The sequence below is a fragment of the Berkeleyomyces rouxiae genome (genome assembly GCF_048999995.1).
Source record: "Berkeleyomyces rouxiae strain 22BRR77 chromosome Unknown BrBRR77_ptg000005l, whole genome shotgun sequence".
Classification (NCBI taxonomy): domain Eukaryota; kingdom Fungi; phylum Ascomycota; class Sordariomycetes; order Microascales; family Ceratocystidaceae; genus Berkeleyomyces; species Berkeleyomyces rouxiae.
The window spans coordinates 1,482,364-1,504,928 of NW_027396495.1; the positions used below are offsets into that span (position 1 = coordinate 1,482,364).

Below are 22,565 nucleotides of genomic sequence, written 5' to 3' on the forward strand. Positions count from 1 at the left end.
GGCCACTCAGGCTGCCCGCTTCGAGCTGGATCTCGGCGGCCTCCGGGAAGAAGTCCTTGCCCTTGTCGTACCCGACATTTATGATGACGAACTTCTTATTGGATACCCGTGGCTGAGCCACCACAACGCCCTAATAGACTGCAACCGGCACCGTTTGGTGCTCCCCCACTTCTCCGTCCCTCGCTCTGTTTCGACCATTCGGAACTTGGACACCCCTACGGAATTGAAAGCTGCACGTGTCAGCAAGATCTTGCACCAGGACTTGAAGGTCTTTGCTGCGAGCATACAGGATATCAACAAAGCATTGGAAAAGTTGGCCCGAGAAAACGAGCCTGTTACAGATGACTGGAAGGAAAAGGTTCCCAGTTGGATAGACCCACAGAATGTTGTTGCTTTTGACCCAGAAGCACTCTACACGCGCCGCCTCCCGCCGCTGCGTCCCGGGATGAACCACGAGATTCATCTAACTGTCCCCGACTCGGAAGCTCCCTGGGGACCACTGTACAGCCTTTCCCATGATGAGTTGATAGTACTGCGCCAAACGTTACTGAACCTACTGAACAAGAAGTTCATTCGAATGAGTAGTTCCACTGCTGCTGCCCCCATCCTGTTCGTCAAGAAACCTGGCGGTGGACTTAGATTCTGCGTGGACTACCGTCTGTTTTTTTTTTTTTTTTTTTTTTTTTTTTTTTTTTTTTTTTTTTATTCATTACTCGCATGGAACCTGACAGGGTTATGGCGAGGTGTATATTAATACTATACACGAATCAAGGTTTAACGGAATCTCAAACAAGCTAGCTACTACACATAATATACTCCAATCCCCTGGCAGGGAGGCAGTTACATCTAAGATCCCACAAATATAATCCCCAAGTTATGACAGAAAGGAAATACATGAATAGTTTTTGGTATGAATTTCCAACGAGCAGCACTAACCCCAAGTGCCCCAGTTAAGGTTGACTGCTCGTAGAAAATTGGCGTCACTGGTAGGAATCGAACCTACGACTTCTCGGTAGCCAACCGAAAAGCCTTGCCAGGTGCTATACCACTGCACCACAGCGACTCTACCGTCTGTTGAACAAGCTGATGAAGAAGGATAGATACCCGTTACCCAACTTCAAGGAAACGCTACCAACCTTCCCTCCTACAACCCTCGGGGGGTACCTTTGAGTTCAAGATGCCGCCCCCTCGCCCAAAGACGAACTTTTCCCCTTCGTTGTGGGTTAGAAGAGCGACCAGCACATATTCCCAATGCTGCTGTCCTTTCTTTTCCGTCCTGTCTGATTTCGGTCATTCTCGATGAATCGAGTCGTGAGGCCCTGAGCCCGCCTTTTTCCCCTCTCGAGGGATGATCTTGCCGACGACCGCCCCCTCTCGCAACACTTCTCGATCGCCGGTCTCTCGAGCTCCCATCACTCAACTCGGGGAGCCATACTCACACTCGAAGGGCAGCCTCTTTTGAAGGTTCCGGATGTCCGACCCGCGGCGCGGGGATCTCGACGCTGTGCTCCATCCATAGCACACGCCGCGATTACGTCCAACTTTTTCTTTCTTTCGGACACTCGATCGCCAGCCCTTTTGGAGGCTCGCTTGATCTCGGTTTGGCTTTTTGGGCCCCCCTGAACACGCCGGTTTTTCCCGACGAACGAATGTTGGTGGAGATGGTAGCTCCACACAGGGCTTTGTTGTCGTGGGTCCACTTTTTGGGGTGCGTTTTTGTGGAAGTTTTCCTTTGTTCAACGGGGAGGTGGTATCTGGAGGACAAGGTGATGTCGAGGAGGATTCCAAGAGGAGGAGAGTTTGCGGAGTCCTGTTCCCTTGCGCCGGCTACAAGAGGAGGAAAATGACAAAAGTTGCAGCAACGGCCATGCCCGCAAAAGGACAAAACCACGCGTAATCCGCCGGGGACAAACCCCCGTGCCGAGAGCCGGTGGCCTTTTAGACTAGACTTCACGCGGTTTATTGCAAACCAAAAATACCAGGTAACCAAACCCTGGAAAGGTAGGTGTGCCCTCGGGCCGCGCTGGACGGAAAGTCCTCCTGGCTTCTACGCCGGACCCTAAAAAGTCACAGGAGATGCTTAAAGTCTACGCGCACCTGCAATTGCTGACCGCCCGGGTGTAGTTTGGAAGATGACATTATCCGACTGCTTCCGTCCGGAATATGCCGTCGTATTGCTGCGAAATAACAGTAGGTAGACGTAAAAGAATAAAATCAAAATCATCAAATCAAATCAGGAAACGCTACGCCAAATCAGCCGTTCAAAGTGGTTCACTAAGCTTGACGTCGTTGCAGCGTTCCATAATATCCGTATCGAGCCAGGCCACGAATGGAAGACCGCTTTCCGTACGCGCCTGGGCTCCTTTGAATGGAACGTGATGCCGTTTGGTTTGTCCAATGCTCCTGCCCAATTCCAACGCTTCCTGAATTCCGTATTGCAAGAGTACCTCGACCTGTTTTGTTCTGCTTACGTTGATGACATCCTAGTGTACACCGATGGCTCCCTCGACGAGCACAAGGAACAAGTTAACCACGTCCTAGCCAAGCTCGTGAAGGCTGGACTGACGGTTGACATCGACAAGTGCGAGTTCGGTGTACAAGAAGTCAAGTACCTGGGCTACATCATCAAGCCTGGAAAAGCAACAATGGATCCTGCCAAGGTGCAAGCAGTGAAAGACTGGCCCGTACCCAGTTCCAAGAAAGAGCTCCGTGGCTTCCTAGGATTTGCCAATTTTTACCGCCCGTTCATCAAGAACTTTGCCGAGGTAGCCGTCCCTCTCACTTCACTGACTGGTCACCTAGTTCCCTTCGTCTGGTCTCCAGAATGCCAAGCTGCCTTCTCGTCACTCAAAGATCTCTTCTGTGCTTCGCCCGTCTTGCGCCTCTTCGACCACTCCCTGCCAACAACTGTCGAAGCTGACTCTTCAGGCTACAGCACCGGAGCTGTCCTATTGCAGCAGCATCCAGATGGCCTGTTTCCATGTGCCTACATCAGCCAGAAGCTGTCTCCTGCCGAGTCCAACTATGAGATCCATGACAAAGAAATGTTGGCAATTGTCCGAGCCCTGAAAGAGTGGAGAGGGGAGTTACGTGGCGCCCAGGGACCCATCCGAGTGTTAACAGACCACAAGAACTTGTTGCATTTTACCTCTGCGCAACAGTTAACAGAGAGGCAAGCTCGTTGGGCTAACCTGCTAAGCGAGTTTGACCTAACACTGGAACACCGTCCCGGGAAACTGTCCCCACTGCCCGATGCTCTCTCCCGTCTTCACATGCCTTCAGGTCCCGATGATCCCCGCCTACAAGCTCGCAACCAACAGCTCCTCCAGTGTTTGCCCGACGGTGTCCTGAAAGTCAGATCTGCTCGCGTTACACTGCCATCCCCGTTCCGTAAGGAAGCCCTCAGTACACTGTGGGAACAAGCATTGTCAGCCGACTCTGACTATGCGGCAGCATGCGCAGTGGTTGCCTCTCAGGCGCCCAAATGGCCAGACAGCTTGAAGACTAATTGGCGAGTGTCACTGTCCGAATGCTCATTGGACTCCGAAGGTCGACTGCGATACAGATCAAGATTGTGGGTACCCCAGTGGGAACCTCTGAGGACAGCCTTGCTACAAGAGATTCACGATTCCGTGACACTAGTCCACCCCGGCCAAAGAATCATGTGTCAGGAAGTTTCCAAGACTTACTTCTGGCCGCACTACACAGCGGATGTCAAACGGTTCTGCCGCAACTGCGAAATCTGCGGTAGCACGAACGTCATGCGCCAGCTCAAGCAAGGTCTCCTGAAGCCCCTTCCGGTACCTGACCGCATCTGGCGTGACATTGGCATAGATCTGATTGGCCCTCTCCCGCCGTGCAAGAAGGAAGGAAAAGTCTACAAGCACGTCATGACTGTGGTGGACCATCTGTCCAAGGGTGTCATCCTTATAGCCTGCCGCAGCCTGGATATCGAGTATCTTGCCAGCCGTTTCTTGGAAGTCTACTACCCTCGCCATGGTCTTCCTAACAGCATTGCTTCTGACCGCCAATTTGCCAACATGTTCTGGAAACGACTCTGTACCACCCTGAAGATCGATCGTCGTCTGTCCACCGCTTACCACCCACAGACCAACGGGGCCACTGAGAGGACAAATGCTGAGGTGAAGACAAAGATGGCCAAACTCCTACACGACCGCTCAGACTGGCTAGACTGCCTGCCAATTGTGGAGTTTGCCCTGAACGCAGCCCCCGCGGCTTCTGTAACGATCTATGGATCGAGGTAGGCTCAGGCTCCGCCCTCACCGCCGTTTACACCGCCGTCCACACCGCCTTGCATACCGCCGTTACTCACCGCCTGCCAAACCCGTGTGCACACCGCCGTTGTCAAGGGTACGCGTCATGCCTCTACCGCGTGTATATAGATAGTGTTGTTTCCGCCCGTTTTCTTGTACATTAGTCTTTTCTCTTTATCTGTTTCTTAATTTATTTCTGCTGTTCTAAAAGCGTTCTCCTTTAGACCGTAAAGCCTTACAATAGAAACAGATCTTTCTTCGTCCTCTCGACCCCGTTCCCTGTCCTCGTTCCTCGACCTCGTTTCTTGTCCTCGTTCCTCGACCTCGTTTCTTGTCCTCGTCCCTCGACTACGTTCCTTGAACCAGACTCTGTTCCCACCTTGTCCCCTCGTCCAACGCCAATTACCTCCGTTCCCAACGTTCCTGTGACCGTCACATGTCCTACCGCGTCCCCCCTCAAGACCCTGATTCTGACTCTGACGCTGCTTCTCAAAACTCTGTCTTCTTTGACCCCGCCTCGCCTCCCGCAACCATGTCCAACCCCACTGTCCCCGGCCCGAGCAACGCAGGCCCCTCCATGCAAGACTTGTTCCAAGCCCTCCAGACCATGCGTGAGGAAAATGAACGTGCGCAGCAACAACTGCGCGCAGACAACGAACGCGCACAGCTACAACTGCGCGAAGAGTTCTCCCGCGCGCAACAACAGCGGGACCAGGAGATCGCCAATCTCCAGGCCTTTGCCCGCGCTGCCACTGCCTCCCCTGCTCCCCCCGTTCTTGCTACTCCGTCCGTCCCCGTTGCCACAGCTGACGCCTTTGTCAAACGCCCCAAGCCCAAGATTCCCGATATTCCCCTGTTCAGCGGCAAGAGAGCCGAGTACCGCGTTTGGGCCATGTACGCCCGCCAAAAGATCGCGCGTGACGGTCCCTCCATCGGTGACGATGGGGACCAGTACACATATCTTTTTGCCCGCATGTCCACCGAAGCCCAGAACCTTGTTGCTGTTTACTTTGCCCGTGGCCTTGAGATGGGCTACACCGCTGCCACTTTCCTCGCATACCTGGACAGAATGTTCATCGACCCGTATGCTGCCGAGCGCGCCTCCACGCAACTCCAGAACCTCCGCCAGCGGGATAACGAGCCGTTCGCTCTTTTCCTGCCCAAGTTCGAGAAGTTGCTCGGCGAAGCTGGTACTGACTCCGACCGTGCCAGCATCTCTATCCTGCGCACCGCCCTCTGTCCAGAACTGCGTCGGGCCATGGCGAACCCGAGGACGGATTACACCTACGAGGATTACAAGTCCGAGTTGTTTACCGTCTCTTCCAAGCTGGAGGAATGCAACGTCCTCGAGCGTTCTTCCAGCAGGATAACCCCGTCCTTCCCTGCCAACCCTGCACCTGTCCGCCACCCCGACGCCATGGACTGGACCCCCACCATCACCACCACGGCCCTGAAGCCATTGACCGACGAGGAGCGCGAGCGCCTTCGCCGCAACCGCGCCTGCTTCCGCTGCCGGCAGACTGGCCATCTGCGCCAGAACTGCCCGCTAAACTTTGCTCCTACTACCACTGTCCCTGTCCGCTCCGCCAACCTTTACCAGCCTGCTATGCCGACCCCGGCTCTGCCTCTGCCTCTGCCCGCGCCTGCGCCCACGCCCGTGCCCCGCGACATGTCGGGAAATGGAGAGCTCTAGGCGAACGTCGCCGTCTAGAGCCCCAAGGAGAGAAGATCGCTCGGGAGGAAATGGGGGCTAGGGGTACTTATATAGATGTTGTTCTAAATAAAACTTGTTCTACCTCTGCCTTCGTCGACTCCGGTTGCCTGTGTCTTGCCACTGTCTCTCCGCGCACCGCTACCCGCGCCCACGCTGCCATCCTGCCCATCTGCCCTCGTCCAATTGCTCAAGTAGTTGATGACCGAAATCCACCCGTCATAGACCAAGTTGCTGTCTTCGATCTTGGTCTCGGAGGATTGGACGAGAAACTCTACGCCTACATCGTCCCCGGTCAGTCTGAAGACCTTATCCTCGGTCAAGGATGGATTGCCAAACACGATGCTTCCCTTCGCCCCGCGCAAAACGAAGTATTCATCCGCCTGCCCACGCCTCTTCGCCTGACTACAACCACCGCTGACCCCAACGTTCTCCCCGTCTCCGCCCGCGCCATCCGTGCCTTCCAGTTGAGAGCCCGACGCTCTCCCAATGTCCGCATTTTCTCCGCCACGCTCCATGACATTGAGAAAGCTCTCAAAGCCAAGATCTACACCGACCCCCGTGCCAACTGTCCCGAGTGGCTTCTTCCCGTCATCGACGCCTTCGATAGGAAGAAAGCTTCTGAGCTTCCCCCGAACCGCCCTGGAATTGATACAGAGATCCGCCTTAAACCAGGCTTGTCCCCGCCCTCGTGTCCTCTGTACTCAATGAGCCGAGAAGAACTGCTGCTCCTCCGGAAAACCCTCTACGACCTGCTGGACGCTGGCTTTATCCGAGCTAGTAGTGCTGAAGGCGGTGCCCCCGTCATCTTCGTGAAGAAACCTGGTGGTGGTCTTCTTTTTTTTTTTTTTTTTTATTCATTACTCGCATGGAACCTGACAGGGTTATGGCGAGGTGTATATTAATACTATACACGAATCAAGGTTTAACGGAATCTCAAACAAGCTAGCTACTATACATAATATACTCCAATCCCCTGGCAGGGAGGCAGTTACATCTAAGATCCCACAAATATAATCCCCAAGTTATGACAGAAAGGAAATACATGAATAGCTTTTGGTATGAATTTCCAACGAGCAGCACTAACCCCAAGTGCCCCAGTTAAGGTTGACTGCTCGTAGAAAATTGGCGTCACTGGTAGGAATCGAACCTACGACTTCTCGGTAGCCAACCGAAAAGCCTTGCCAGGTGCTATACCACTGCACCACAGCGACTAGTGGTGGTCTTCGTTTTTGCGTAGACTACCGTGCCCTGAACAGCGTCACGGAGAAGGATGGTTACCCGTTACCACTGATCAACGACACCCTCCGTGACATCGCTGCCGCCAAGTACGTCTCCAAGGTCGATGTAATCTCCGCGTTCCACCGTCTCCGCCTGAAAGAAGGTAGTGAAGCCTACACGGCCTTCCGCACCCATCTCGGCGCGTATGAATGGCTAGTCACCCCTTTCGGCCTCACTGGTGCTCCTGCTGCTTTCCAACGTTTTATCAATCATGTGCTCAACAGATATACACCTGCATCAAAAATGGCCAAATCGACAGAAAAACTCACCAAAACGACTCTGAGCAACAGCTCAATTGATTCTAAGACTAGTTCGAGCAGTGCATCGAACAAAATAGACAAGAAACCGACCGCGCGCGATGAAACGCGCCGCACGACGCGCCTGGGGCTGAGTTTTGCCCAGATGGCGAGCCAGGAACCGCGTTCCGACGACGACGAGCTGCTGCGTTCACCGTCGCAGCCTGCGCCCGTCACCTCATCGATGAAAGTCGATGCAGGTGTTGAAGATGCGCCGGTGGTTGAGATTCCCTCGACACCCGACTCGCGCGACTCGGACGCGACAACGCCGACGCCTAATGCACTGGATGGGAACCTGTTCGTGTTCAGCCAGGCTCAGCGCGATGAGAACGACACCAACAACACCAACAACATATTACGGATAGGGCCCAAGGAAACCATTAGGGTTCTAGAAAGCCAACGACTCAGGACAATGATAGGTTCCAGAGGTGGACAGTCAGGCCTGCGCGGATATACGGCCGGGAGGAGAGGATAGAACTCTCTAGGTCGTATGGTCGGTTTGAGGTAAAGAGGCACACTCAACTAATTGATCTTATAACACACGGAAGGGAATAAACAATCACAGGAACACTGAGGTAACGAAGACGACAGAAGGTACTGATGCAATGAAGGCTATCAAGAAACAAGTGATAATTAAAGATATAGTACTAAGGAAGAAGGTACTATCGAAGAAGTGATACTATAAACTAGTATACAAAGAAGAATGGCAAAAGGGGTGTATGTGATTGTTAAGCTTGGGGAGCAAGAGTTAACCTGATCACACAGGGCAGAAGGCAACGCTATTTAAGGCGTTGCAGATTCTGACAACAGAGATCTTCCCAAGCTAGAACCAAATCACAGATAACCGAAAGTGGGGACATACGTAACTCAACGTTACCAGACGCTACTATCAAACCGGATGTTAGTTCACGAGATAAACCAACACGGCAGCAGCAGAACTGAAAATCCCTCAAGACACCCAGGCAACGATATGTCGCGTTACAGCGATATCGGCCTAACAGGTGTGGGCCCCACGCTCAAACGCTGTTGACACAAAAGGAACGAGAATAGCAGTCAACTCAGAATAAGCTGTATCAACTGCAGAGTACCGAGTTACCTAATAGCGATGATCTATAGTGTGCAAGCCGGCCACACCCGAGTAGATAAACCGGAGTGACACCTCAAGGTTACACAGACCACCAAGTGGTATAACCGTATCATCATACGTCCTTGGAACATTAGCGTGACACAACGGAAGCGGGGTAAGGTGCCAGGCATAACCCTATGCAATGGCAATGGCAAGAATGGCTATTCATGACAGTATGCTCCTTTTAAATGACTGATTTCCACAGCAGTACTAAGATCGCCACATCCTAGACTAGAATCAAGTCGGAGAATTCGCAAAAGGAAGCCGGGCATCTAGGGACACGGAAGTCCACCGGGCTTTGCAGAATCGGAACAGAAGGAATAAGCCAACCATACGGGTCTAGACACAGCATGACTCCGCAGGCAAGAATTGTAGATCTCGATGCACCAACAACATCGTGACGTATAGGGGATCAACGGAATCCCTAGCATGAAAGCTTGTACATCTGATCAACATAAAACAAGGCCTTGAAGTGCAACGACAACTTCGTAAGGGCCTCGTGTCCACAGACAAGAGGAAGGTAAAAAAGAATGGGAATAACGAAAGGCAACCTCATCAACCGAGGGGCAGCACCAAGGATCTTAAGTGGGAATAAGTTGAGAACGCAGCTCAGTACCCGCAAAGGCAAAGGTTTTTCAACCTTGTTGTCCTCCCTAGTTATGGCATTGGTCATAGAAGTAAGAGCCAGGCCTGTAGGTTATAACAAACAACAATCGCTCAGTTCCATAGCCCATAAATCTGTTGCCTGCAAGATGCAGAAGGTCCCCTGAGAACTACCAAGTTCTGGTAACAAGTGTACACCAGAGTGGCTACTCAGTTGGCACAATCATCAATCGCCGCGACATAATCGCCTCCACAATAGCTAAGAACCCCCTGGGACATGGTTCGATGGATGTAAACGAACACGATTCCGGTTGTGGGAGAATAGACTAACATGTGTAATGGGGACTCATCATCGATCGGGTAATTGGTATATGACAACAGACAGCATGGAAACAAAGACGTGCAGGATCCGTAAAGAGTATTGGTGAAAGGGGAAAACAAGAAATTGGTAAAGTCAGCTTGTCAAACTTGGCAGTATTTCAGCACAAGATACAAGACTGGCCTGCACCACCATAGGCAGGACTTCGAAGAGGGACATCGTGTTTCTTTTAACGAGAAGAAAAACAACAAGATATTGTCCAAAAGAGAGAGGCAGAGAGTAGGCCCAAGTGAAGACACAAAGAGGTCGCAGAAAGGAGACATAGAGTAGTCGCAAGTAGACGTAACAGAGTCGAAGAAAGTAACAGGCAAGAGAGCTGTCCAAAGTAGAGGACACAGAACATGTCACAAGAAGTAGACGTATAGTGGTCGTAAGTAGACACAACAACAGCCGAAAGAAAATAGTCCGAACAGTGGCCTAACGCATTAGACACAACTGTGGCACGAAGACTAGACATAACTGTCAAGAAGTGGGACAGAAGCGAGCTGTTAACAAAGCGAGTAGACAGCAACTGTCAATACCCAGACAGACACGGGCTGTCAGCAAAGCGAGTAGATATAAACTATCAATACCCGGACAGACACGAGCTGTCGGCAATTATAACCCAGCAGGGGTCAAACGCAAGCACCATAGTGGTCAAAGAAGAGACACAAAAAAAGCAGTCGCCGATGGACACACGGTGTCACAAGGAAGAGGCATTAAGAGGTGTCAACCCAAAGAACAGACACGAGCTGTTCGTAGAACCAACGAGCTCAGCAAAGAACAGACACTAGCTGCTGATATCATATAAATAGACCCAACAGGAGTCAAAACAATTAGGCAAGACAAAGGCCAAGAAATACAGACACAGAGGTCTAAAAACAGACATAAACTGTCCAAGAAATCCCACAAGAACTCAATAACATGCTTTGGCACAATGGCAGGTGTGTGAGTAAACTCAACAACAACACTTTATACACTCAGGTACCATGTTGTAACTCAAAGTAATCTGGGAGTTGGCAACATCATTGCTGCAAGCCAAAAGGTGCATAGCTGGTAGACATGGCTTTCTGGAAACCCCCGTTCAGATGTGGCAAGTTGTAACGACTGGTTGATGCGGGACCAAATGAACAGCTTATAAAATAAGGTAGTTGACCGCCCGTAAATCAACAGAAGATCGTACACTGCCTGGTTCCCGAGGACAAAGAATCGGAGAAGCCAACACTGAAGAAGTAGGGGCAATGAAGCCACGTGTGAGCATGCCATCCAGGTTTTGCTTGACAAGTTGCAAATTTAGATGTGCATCATCAGACGGAAGAGTATTGATATGTTCGGCAGTCGAGACAAGATTAACAGCATGACCTGCGTCTTGACAAGAGGTGGTTGAAGGTACACCATCCCGCAAGAACACCGGACGCAAATCATAATAACTGTCCGAACTGCATTCGGGATATCGCTTGTGCACTTGTTCTAGCCGTAGGTCATCCTGATCAACAGGATCGAGAACCTGCTCAGCGGTAGTGCGGTGAGCCCGCCGGTTCTCATTGCTTGCAGTGGAACGCAAAGCTTGAGACGACATTAGCCTAGAGGAACAAAGTGCTTCAACGAAATTAAAGGAGCTGGGACAGAGACAGTGCCATCAACTGACTGTCCACAGAAGAAGAGAAGTAGATTGAGAAATGGAATCAACTAAGAACCAGAAAGAGCCGAGTTATGACTAGCGGACGAAGAAGGTTGTGTAACAACAGCAGCGCTAGTATGATCATAGGAAGACGGGATATCGGCCGTAGTCGAGAGCCGGAACGAAAAGAAGAATAAGGTGTGCTAAAGAATAACAAAGAGTTGGAAGAATGTGTGAGTCTTTAAATGAAGCTTAACAAAATATTACGGATAGGGCCCAAGGAAACCATTAGGGTTCTAGAAAGCCAACGACTCAGGACAATGATAGGTTCCAGAGGTGGACAGTCAGGCCTGCGCGGATATACGGCCGGGAGGAGAGGATAGAACTCTCTAGGTCGTATGGTCGGTTTGAGGTAAAGAGGCACACTCAACTAATTGATCTTATAACACACGGAAGGGAATAAACAATCACAGGAACACTGAGGTAACGAAGACGACAGAAGGTACTGATGCAATGAAGGCTATCAAGAAACAAGTGATAATTAAAGATATAGTACTAAGGAAGAAGGTACTATCGAAGAAGTGATACTATAAACTAGTATACAAAGAAGAATGGCAAAAGGGGTGTATGTGATTGTTAAGCTTGGGGAGCAAGAGTTAACCTGATCACACAGGGCAGAAGGCAACGCTATTTAAGGCGTTGCAGATTCTGACAACAGAGATCTTCCCAAGCTAGAACCAAATCACAGATAACCGAAAGTGGGGACATACGTAACTCAACGTTACCAGACGCTACTATCAAACCGGATGTTAGTTCACGAGATAAACCAACACGGCAGCAGCAGAACTGAAAATCCCTCAAGACACCCAGGCAACGATATGTCGCGTTACAGCGATATCGGCCTAACAGGTGTGGGCCCCACGCTCAAACGCTGTTGACACAAAAGGAACGAGAATAGCAGTCAACTCAGAATAAGCTGTATCAACTGCAGAGTACCGAGTTACCTAATAGCGATGATCTATAGTGTGCAAGCCGGCCACACCCGAGTAGATAAACCGGAGTGACACCTCAAGGTTACACAGACCACCAAGTGGTATAACCGTATCATCATACGTCCTTGGAACATTAGCGTGACACAACGGAAGCGGGGTAAGGTGCCAGGCATAACCCTATGCAATGGCAATGGCAAGAATGGCTATTCATGACACAACACCAACAACAACAACAACGACCAGACGATTCCGGCGAAGCGCGCCCGAGAGATTGCTCTCATGTTGGAGCGCAAGCGCCGGCGCGACGAGCAGAACGCCGCCATCATGAACGAGGTCTTCCTTGTTCTAGAACGACTCAAGGAGTCAGCCTCCGAGGCCCAGCTGATGCGCATCCTGCGCCAGTTTGGCAACGAGTGCGGGCTCGTCGTAATGTCGCGCCACGACCACAAGACGCTGGTTGAGATGGAAGTCTCAAAGGCTGCCCGCCCCAAGCCAGCACACGAGGCTGAAGCCGTGGCTGCGTACAGCGAGGCTGCGACGCAGACACCTGAGGTGCCAGCCGCGCCTTCTGTCCTGGGCAGTGAGCCCTGTGCCAGCAAAAAAAACGCCACCCCTGCGCCTAAGGCCAATAAGCGCAGACGCCGCGGCAAAAAGGCCAAAAAAAAAACTCCAACAAAAATCAACGAAGCAACTGTCAATACCCAGACAGACACGGGCTAAGCACAAGGCCAACAGATATACACCTGCATCAAAAATGGCCAAATCGACAGAAAAACTCACCAAAACGACTCTGAGCAACAGCTCAATTGATTCTAAGACTAGTTCGAGCAGTGCATCGAACAAAATAGACAAGAAACCGACCGCGCGCGATGAAACGCGCCGCACGACGCGCCTGGGGCTGAGTTTTGCCCAGATGGCGAGCCAGGAACCGCGTTCCGACGACGACGAGCTGCTGCGTTCACCGTCGCAGCCTGCGCCCGTCACCTCATCGATGAAAGTCGATGCAGGTGTTGAAGATGCGCCGGTGGTTGAGATTCCCTCGACACCCGACTCGCGCGACTCGGACGCGACAACGCCGACGCCTAATGCACTGGATGGGAACCTGTTCGTGTTCAGCCAGGCTCAGCGCGATGAGAACGACACCAACAACACCAACAACACCAACAACAACAACAACGACCAGACGATTCCGGCGAAGCGCGCCCGAGAGATTGCTCTCATGTTGGAGCGCAAGCGCCGGCGCGACGAGCAGAACGCCGCCATCATGAACGAGGTCTTCCTTGTTCTAGAACGACTCAAGGAGTCAGCCTCCGAGGCCCAGCTGATGCGCATCCTGCGCCAGTTTGGCAACGAGTGCGGGCTCGTCGTAATGTCGCGCCACGACCACAAGACGCTGGTTGAGATGGAAGTCTCAAAGGCTGCCCGCCCCAAGCCAGCACACGAGGCTGAAGCCGTGGCTGCGTACAGCGAGGCTGCGACGCAGACACCTGAGGTGCCAGCCGCGCCTTCTGTCCTGGGCAGTGAGCCCTGTGCCAGCAAAAAAAACGCCACCCCTGCGCCTAAGGCCAATAAGCGCAGACGCCGCGGCAAAAAGGCCAAAAAAAATGCTGCGACCGCCGCAACCGCCGCAACCGCCGCCACTGACCAGGCTGATGCTATGGTCATCGACACCGCTGGCGACCAGTCCAGCACACCCGACACCACTACCTCGACCACCACCTCGACCGCCACTACTACTACCGATGACGCCGCCGCGCCTCCCGCCCCGGACACGGCTATGGCTGATGCCGACGCGCCCACTGAGTCCCCCGACACGTGGACCGTAGTCGCCAAGCGCGCCCAGAAGAAGGCTGCCGACAAAACCACGACCCCCGCCCCCAACACGACCACCACCACGACCACCACGACTGCCCCTCGCGAGAAAACGGCCGTCGTTATTGTCACCACACCCGAGTCGAGAGCCAGCGCGCTGCCCCAGCGACGCGTGCGCGACGCGGTGAACCGCCTTCTTGGCAAGACTGCAGTGTCTGCGGTCCAGCGCACCAAGGCGGGCAACATCTTGCTGCACGCTGTGGACAGTGAGGCCGTCAGATTGATGACCTCCAATCTGCAGCGCGTGGTCAAGGAGCTGTCCTGCTTTGGCGCCTGCGAGTTCACGCGCGCCACATCTCCCGGCTCCAGAACCCACAAGTCGTCAAAGCTCTGCTTTGTCATCCACGGTGTGCCGATTGAAGACGGTTTCGACAGTCTCAAGGAGCTGCCCAAGGACATGGCGGACTTCAACGGCGTCAAGATCTCCGACTCGCTGCGCTGGCTTGTGGTCCCTGCCAAGGGTAAGCAGGCTGGCTCGGTGGTCGTCGAGGCCCTGACCCAGGCTGACTACGACAAGTGTGTCGGCAAAAACGTCAACGTCGGCGGCGCTATTGTCCCAGCAGTGCCCTACGTTGACCGCAAATCTACGACAGACGGCCCCCCTCGCCTATGAAAGAGGGCCCTACGGCCGGACAACGTCTACGCATCCTTCAGCACAACGTGCACAAAATGAAGGCTGTTCATGAGACAATACTTGAGGCTGCTGCAACCGGAAAGGCGGACATTGTCTGCATCCAGGAGCCTTATACCATAAAACTCAAAGCTGGGTATAGAACATTGACGCAGCCGGGCTTCACCCTGGTTGTGCCGTTTAATGTTAGGAATCTCGAGGCCATGCCTTTGCGCCCGCGGGTCCTGACCTACGTCCGCCAAGGCCTGCCGTTTTCTGTGCTGTTCGAGTTTGGCGATGCTGAGAGTGATATTCAGACCCTGCGCATCCTTGCGTCGGAGCCGTTTTCGCTTCTCAATGTCTACAACGAACGCCAGCTGACTGTGCAGCCTGTCCCCGAGACCCAACCCCGCCCCTATACCATTGAGCGCACCAATCTTTTATCGCGCAATATTGACACCAGTACTTTGCTTCTCGGCGACTTCAATCTCCATCACCATTGGTGGAATTCCCAGCGAGAGCATCCCCACGAACCACGAGCTGACTCTTTTGCTAACTGGCTGATGTCGCAGAATGCCACCCTGATTGTCGACGACGACTACGTTGAACGCAACGGCGGCACATACGTCAACAGCAGCACGACCTCGGTGATCGACCTCGCATTTTCCCTGCGGTCTCGACCGGGCCTGTTTACGAACTGGAGGTATCTTCAGGAGACGGGCTCCGATCACCGGGCCATCAGTTTTGATTACGTCAGCACCACCACACCCAAAACCCTAACACGTAACCCGGCGTTCAACACCAAGACGGCCGACTGGTCGCTGTTTCGCAAGGAATGGCTGGCTGGCCAGGCTGACCTTGAGCTTCAGCTGTCCCTGGCAGAGATTTCTGCAGACGGTGACGCAATGGCGCGACTGCTTTCCGAGGCCCTGCAATCTGCTTGTCAGAGGTGCATGTCAGTGAAGAGGCACAGTGCCCGCGCAAAGCCATGGTGGACGCCCGAGCTACAATCACAACGTCAGGCCGCATCGCGCGCAGAGAGAAGATACAGACGAGGCAGGCTGTCGCTGGTTGAGTTTCATTCGATTCGCAACAAGTACACCCATGCTGTCGAAGATGCTAAGTCTACTCACTGGACTACCTTTCTTTCTGACGCTGACAACGAAAAGGTCTACACAGCCTGGAAATACACCAAGCCAGCTACGGCGAGTTACTTCCCCCCCATCCAGGGGCCAGACGGGTTAGCCAATACCCCCGAGGAGAAGGAAAAGGCTTTCCTGACGCTACTGGGTGCTACGTCTAGCGCAGGTGTCGACCCCCGACCTGACATTGCGGATACACACGACCCCCATCACGACCCCCATCACGACACCCCCCACGACACCCCCCCGAACGACACCGACCGAAGCATATACCCCTGGCCTGACCTTACAGACCACGAGATCAAGGAGGCAATCATGTCCGCCAACGCCAAGAAGGCCCCCGGGCCCGACGGCATGAACGCCAAGATCATCCAGATCGCCTTTGAGGCCCATCCCGCGCCCTTTCTCTCCGTCTACAAAGCCCTGTCTCGCCTCGGAATACACCCCACACTCTGGAAGCAAGCTACTGGGATTGTGCTCGCGAAAGACGGAAAGGCTGATTATTCAGTCGTAAAGTCCTACCGCATCATCTCACTGCTCAACTGTCTAGGCAAAGTGCTCGAGAAAGTCTTTGCGACCCGCTTAGGGTACCTCGCTAATTGCCATGACAGCTCGCTTCTAGACGACACTCAACTGGGAGGCCGCAAACAGCGTTCAGCCATGGACGCCGCTCTCGTATACGTCAGCCACCTGCAGAAGGTCAAGGAGATGAAGCTCGTTCCAAGCACTCTCTTCCTTGACGTCAAGGGCGCTTTCGACCACGTGTCAAAGCCCTGCTTGATGCGCAGCTTACGTGAGCTCGGTCTTCCCCTGGTGTTCCGAAAATGGGTTGCTTCGTTCCTCCAGGACCGTACTGTCGGCCTGCACATCGAGGGTCAGCCGTTTCCGATGACCCCGGTTAACATCGGCATCCCCCAAGGTTCCCCCATCAGTCCTCTACTCTTCCTGTTGTATGCTCGGCATATAGTGGCTCGGGTGGCCGGCGACACACCACAACTTCAGCTGTCGTATATAGACGACTTCAGCGTAACCGTGGCGTCCAAAAGCCCGAGGCGTTCAGCGGCGCTTCTCGAAGAACTCGTGACGGAGCTGCGGGCCAAGGCTCGTGACTACGGCATTGAGTTTGAAGAGAGCAAAACTGAGCTCATCCACTACACCGATGCTGCAAAGTGGGCCTCCCAAACTGTCCGAGTAGGTGATGTCACTGTGCGTCCCCAAAAGATGGTCAAGTGGCTAGGTTTCCATTTCGACAACAGACTTTCGTTTAAACAGCACGTCCAGGCACGGACCCAAAAGGCTGAGATCGCGTTCCGCGGCTTGCTTCGGCTCGCTTCGAACACGCGTGGACTGTCCATCGCGGCACTCCGTCAGCTCTACATCTCCTGTGTGGGTACCGTCGCCGATTACGGATCAATTCTCTGGTATGACCCGTCAAAACCCCAGCTCAGTCTGCAAAGGGTATACCAGAAACTGCAAAGCCAAGCTGCCGCCCGTATCCTAGGTACATTCCGCGGTTCACCAACACGCGCCGTCGAAGTCGAGGCCGGCCTCCCGCCCCCCTCTATTCGATTCGCCAAAGCACGCATGGCCTACGCCGCTCGCACTCTCCGCCTCCAACGCAACCATCCCGTCCGTGTTGCGTCCCAACCCGACAAGGACGAGCTTGCCCCCGATGACTCAGACCTGCCTCTCCTGGGGCATAACATGAGTGTCAAGACTCGACTCGGCTGCATCATGCGCGAGTTGAAGCCATTGGTGGCAGGCATGTGGAGACGAGAACGTCGCCGACAGGAGTGGGATAGTCCCTGGCAGCCGCCACTGACCGACCGCATCTCCATCGTCGTCGACCCTGGACCCAAGGAGGACGCTGCCGTCAGGCATGCCCAGTTCTTGTCAAGACTTCCGAACGATGCCGTCACCGTGTATACGGACGGCTCCAAAGAAGGCTCCAGGTGCTCGCTTGCAGCGTGCGTGGTCGATACCAAAACCGGTGAAATCAAAACGAAAGTCAGTCATCGACTGCAAGATGTGGAGGTTGCAGACTGCGAGAGCGCCGCCATCGTGGAGGCACTCACGCTCCTCGCCAAAACAGAAAAAATAACAAAGCAAGCTCGCCCCTGCTATGTGTTTGTCGACAGCCAAGCTGCCATTGCGCGGCTCCGCAAGCACGGCCACTTCGCGTGGCAGGCCCGCCGCGTCCTAGGTACATTCACGTCGCCAGTCACGGTGATGTGGTGTCCCGGGCACATGGGCATAGTGGGGAACGAGATTGCAGACGCGGTTGCACGCCAGGCTCTCGAGAGTGATGATGAACGCAAGTTCAGCTCACTGGGCAGTGTCTTCGCCAGGGTTAGGAGGTTTACCATGGACAAGTGGGAGACTCTCTGGGCTTTTGAGCGAGACACCGCCGCTGGTCCCTCCCACGGCTCGCACTACCTGCGTACCATCGGTGGTGATCCAGTTCTCCGTGCTAAGGCGCCCAAGGTTTCCGGACCAAGATGGCTAACCTCGGCGTACTTCCAGATGAAGGTGGGTAAAGGCAACTTGTTGCCCTACCTGCTGCTCATCAAGAAGACGGACTCGGACCGGTGCCGCCGTTGTCAAGAACATGAAAGCGAGAGCGTTGAGCATGTGCTGCTGCACTGCGCCGCATTTTCTGCAGAGCGTCAAGAGATGGCCATGGCATTGAGTCCTAAGTCGCTAGATCTCCCGACGCTCTTCAATACGAATAACGGAACCGAGGTGCTGCTGAAGTTTGTTCGCAAGACGGGTTTTTGCACGAAGGCCTGGGTAGAAGGTGTGGGGAGAAGAGAAAGTAGTGGTGGGAGGAGAGTGGAGGAAGTTGAGGAGTGAGGAGGAGTTGGTGCTTGTGTCTTTGGACAAATTACTGTGTCGACCACGACGTATTTCCTTTGTCGTTGATTTTTGCTGGAGTTTGGATGTTGTTTTATTGTACCTTGCTATGTGTAGATTTACTGCACCTCGCCATAACCCTATCAGGTTCCATGCGAGTAATGAATAAAAAAAAAAAAAAAAAATCATGTGCTCTCCCGCTGGCTCGGTATCTCCTGCTCTGCTTACCTCGACGATGTAGTGATCTACAGCTCTGACTCCCGCAAAGAACACCGTAACCTTGTCTGTCAGATCATCCGCGCTCTCGGAGATGCTGGCTTACAGCTTGACTGGGATAAAAGTGAATTTGAGTCCCCGTCCATCAAGTACCTTGGTTTCATCGTTGAACCCGGCTCCGGCATCCGTGCAGACCCTGACAAAGTCAAGGCTATCCAGGAATGGGAGGCTCCCACGTCTGTCCGCGGAGTCCGTAGTTTTCTTGGGTTTGCCAACTTCTACCGCTGTTTTGTCCCCGAATACTCCACCGTCGCTGCTCCCCTGACTCTGCTGACCAAGAAGGATCAACCCTTCAAGTGGGAAGACGAACAACTCCGTTCGTTTGAAGCTTTGAAGAAGGCCCTTGTCTCTGCCCCGCTCCTTGCCACCTTTGACCCTGACCTCCCCACCATCGTTGAAGCCGATGCTTCCGGCTGGGCCCTGGGAGGTTCCCTCAGACAGCAAGGTGCTGATTCTCTTTGGCGTCCCGTTGCCTACTTCTCGCGAAAGCTTAGCCCAGCGGAAGTCAACTACCCTATCCACGATAAGGAAATGTTGGCCATCCACTCCTGCCTCCGCGCCTGGCGCTCCTACCTCGCTGGCATCCCGTTCGAAGTACACACCGACCACCAGAACCTTTTGTACTTCCAGAAGCAAAGAACCCTGTCAGAACGCCAACGCCGCTGGGCCCATGAATTGTCCGAGTTCGACTTTCGGTTAATTCATCGACCCGGCGTTACTCAAGTGACCTCCGATGCCCTTTCCCGCCGCGACCAAGACCTGCCCCAAGACCTCACCGATGAACGCCTCCAGTCCCGTGTCCACCAAGTTCTGCGCCCTGACGGGCCCGACTTCGTCATTGCCGCCGCTGTTTGGGCTAAAGAGCCTGACAAAGACCCCGAAGGAACCCTGACCCTCGACCACGCTGCCCTAGATGCCCCTTTTGCTGACCCGGAACTCCAGACCCTCTGGCACTCGGCACTTACCCGTAACGAACGTTATTGGCAAGCGCGACAAGCTGTCCAAGAACAAGCCCGCTCGTTCCCCAACGAGTGGGGCCTTCCTTGGCAGATCAGCGAGTGTACCCTCGACTCCGCCACCCGTCTCCTCTGGCGTGACCGCCTGTGGATCCCGTACTACGAGCCCCTCCGCACTCGTATCATCCAGCAAGTCCATGACTCCACGCTTACCGGTCACCCTGGAGGATCAGCAACCCGTGATCTAGTCAGCCGCTCCTACGCTTGGCCTGGCCTCTCTGACGATGTCCGCCGCTTCGTTGGTAATTGCGACACTTGCGGTAAAAGCAAGATTTGGCGCGACCAGAAGCGTGGCCTCCTGAAGCCCCTGCCCGTCCCGGACCGTGCCTGGCAAGAACTCGCCATGGATTTCATCGTCGGTCTCCCTGAGTCCGAAGGCTGCACTACAATTTTGGGAATCACCGATCGGCTGTCGAAGAGTAAAATCTTGATACCGATGCAATCTTACACTGCCCCAGATGTTGCCAGAGCCTTTATAACCCATGTCTTTGCTCACCACGGCCTACCTCGCGCCATCACTTCCGACCGAGGCCCTCAGTTCACCGGTTTATTCTGGACAGAAGTCTGTCGCCAACTCTCCATCACCCGCCGCCTCTCCACCGCGTTTCACCCCGAGACCGACGGCGCCCAAGAGCGTTCCAACCAAGAGATCGAGACTTACCTTCGTGCCTTCACCGCTTTCCTGCAAGACGACTGGGCTGCACTTCTCCCCCAAGCCCAGGTCGCCCTGAACAATCGCACCGCTACTGCCACTGGCCTTTCCCCGTTTTTCTTTACCCACGGTTACAACATTGACCCCCTCGACTTGACTACCGACCACGAACCAGGCTCCACCGTCTCCCCCGCCACTGCCGGCCACAACTGGCTCGCCAAGCACCGCGACGCAACCGCGTTCGCCCAAGCCTCCATGGCTGTCGCCCTCGAAACACAGGAACGACATGCCAACCGGGGACGCCAGGCAGCGGAAGCTTTCAAAGTCGGCGACCGAGTCTACCTGCGTCTGCGCAACGTGCGCACCATCCGCCCCTCCAAGACACTCGACTGGCTTGCCTTGCCGTACCGCGTGATCCAAATCGTTGGCACACACGCCGTAAAACTCGACACGCCCACCGGTATCCACCCCGTCTTCCACGTGAGTCTTGTCCGCCGCGCCCGTGATGACCCTCTGCCTTCCCAAGTCCTAGCCAACCCGGAACCACCTGCAATCGCGCCCGAAGAAGCCTCCGGCGATTTAGTGGCTGGCGAGTATCTTGTCGACGAGATCCTACGACACAAGGTCGTCGACAAACGTCACAAAGTGCTCGTCCAGTGGACTGGATGGGCAGAGCCAACGTGGGAACCCTTGTCACACGTCAAAGACACAGCAGCCCTTGAGAGATACGAGCAGACCCACGAGTGCCCCTGGAAGTTGCCAGTAGTCCCCCGGAGGAGAGGGAGGAGGAGGCGATTTTTTTTTTTTTTTTTATTCATTACTCGCATGGAACCTGACAGGGTTATGGCGAGGTGTATATTAATACTATACACGAATCAAGGTTTAACGGAATCTCAAACAAGCTAGCTACTACACATAATATACTCCAAACCCCTGGCAGGGAGGCAGTTACATCTAAGATCCCACAAATATAATCCCCAAGTTATGACAGAAAGGAAATACATGAATAGCTTTTGGTATGAATTTCCAACGAGCAGCACTAACCCCAAGTGCCCCAGTCAAGGTTGACTGCTCGTAGAAAATTGGCGTCACTGGTAGGAATCGAACCTACGACTTCTCGGTAGCTAACCGAAAAGCCTTGCCAGGTGCTATACCACTGCACCACAGCGACGAGGAGGCGATTGTAACGATCTATGGATCGAGGTAGGCTCAGGCTCCGCCCTCACCGCCGTTTACACCGCCGTCCACACCGCCTTGCATACCGCCGTTACTCACCGCCTGCCAAACCCGTGTGCACACCGCCGTTGTCAAGGGTACGCGTCATGCCTCTACCGCGTGTATATAGATAGTGTTGTTTCCGCCCGTTTTCTTGTACATTAGTCTTTTCTCTTTATCTGTTTCTTAATTTATTTCTGCTGTTCTAAAAGCGTTCTCCTTTAGACCGTAAAGCCTTACAGCTTCAACAGAGACGTCCCCGTTCACGTTGTCCCACGGCTATAGTCCTGACTTGGTTGAGCTGCAGCCCGACGCCATTGCCCCTCTAGCAGCCCCCGTTGCAGCCAACACGAGTCCCATAGCCCAAGCAACAAGAATCCTGCACTGCGCCGCATTTTCTGCAGAGCGTCAAGAGATGGCCATGGCATTGAGTCCTAAGTCGTTAGATCTTCCGACGCTTTTCAATACGAATAACGGAACCGAGGTGCTGCTGAAGTTTGTTCGCAAGACGGGTTTTTGCACAAAAGCCTGGGTAGAAGGTGTGGGGAGAAGGGAAAGTAGTGGTGTGAGGAGAGTGGAGGAAGTTGAGGAGTGAGGAGGAGTTGGTGCTTGTGTCTTTGGACAAATTACTGTGTCGAACACGACGTATTTCCTTTGTCGTTGATTT

General features: G+C 53.7%; 6 protein-coding genes across 6 annotated transcripts; all 6 read left to right on the forward strand.

Moving 5' to 3' along the window:
* Window positions 1–2,163: 2,163 nt before the first annotated feature.
* Window positions 2,164–4,265, forward strand: BROUX77_005542 (uncharacterized protein; the record flags this gene model as incomplete). Its single annotated transcript, XM_073750427.1, has 2 exons — window positions 2,164–2,190; window positions 2,268–4,265. The coding sequence occupies 2 exons, from the start codon at window positions 2,164–2,166 to the stop codon at window positions 4,263–4,265; spliced, it is 2,025 nt and encodes a 674-aa protein (XP_073604428.1).
* A 445-nt stretch (window positions 4,266–4,710) lies between these two features.
* BROUX77_005543 (uncharacterized protein) lies at window positions 4,711–5,967 on the forward strand (the record flags this gene model as incomplete). Its single annotated transcript, XM_073750428.1, has 1 exon — window positions 4,711–5,967. The coding sequence occupies one exon, from the start codon at window positions 4,711–4,713 to the stop codon at window positions 5,965–5,967; it is 1,257 nt and encodes a 418-aa protein (XP_073604429.1).
* Window positions 5,968–6,017: 50 nt separating this feature from the next.
* On the forward strand, window positions 6,018–8,037 carry BROUX77_005544 (uncharacterized protein; the record flags this gene model as incomplete). Its single annotated transcript, XM_073750429.1, has 2 exons — window positions 6,018–6,813; window positions 7,196–8,037. The coding sequence occupies 2 exons, from the start codon at window positions 6,018–6,020 to the stop codon at window positions 8,035–8,037; spliced, it is 1,638 nt and encodes a 545-aa protein (XP_073604430.1).
* Window positions 8,038–12,541: 4,504 nt separating this feature from the next.
* Window positions 12,542–12,982, forward strand: BROUX77_005545 (uncharacterized protein; the record flags this gene model as incomplete). Its single annotated transcript, XM_073750430.1, has 1 exon — window positions 12,542–12,982. One exon carries the CDS (start codon window positions 12,542–12,544, stop codon window positions 12,980–12,982), a length of 441 nt encoding a protein of 146 aa, XP_073604431.1.
* Window positions 12,983–13,016: 34 nt separating this feature from the next.
* BROUX77_005546 (uncharacterized protein) lies at window positions 13,017–14,747 on the forward strand (the record flags this gene model as incomplete). Its single annotated transcript, XM_073750431.1, has 1 exon — window positions 13,017–14,747. The coding sequence occupies one exon, from the start codon at window positions 13,017–13,019 to the stop codon at window positions 14,745–14,747; it is 1,731 nt and encodes a 576-aa protein (XP_073604432.1).
* A 56-nt stretch (window positions 14,748–14,803) lies between these two features.
* On the forward strand, window positions 14,804–22,493 carry BROUX77_005547 (uncharacterized protein; the record flags this gene model as incomplete). The annotated part of the gene is made up of 4 exons (XM_073750433.1): window positions 14,804–18,683; window positions 18,981–21,445; window positions 21,762–21,886; window positions 22,184–22,493. 4 exons carry the CDS (start codon window positions 14,804–14,806, stop codon window positions 22,491–22,493), a joined length of 6,780 nt encoding a protein of 2,259 aa, XP_073604433.1.
* Window positions 22,494–22,565: the final 72 nt, after the last annotated feature.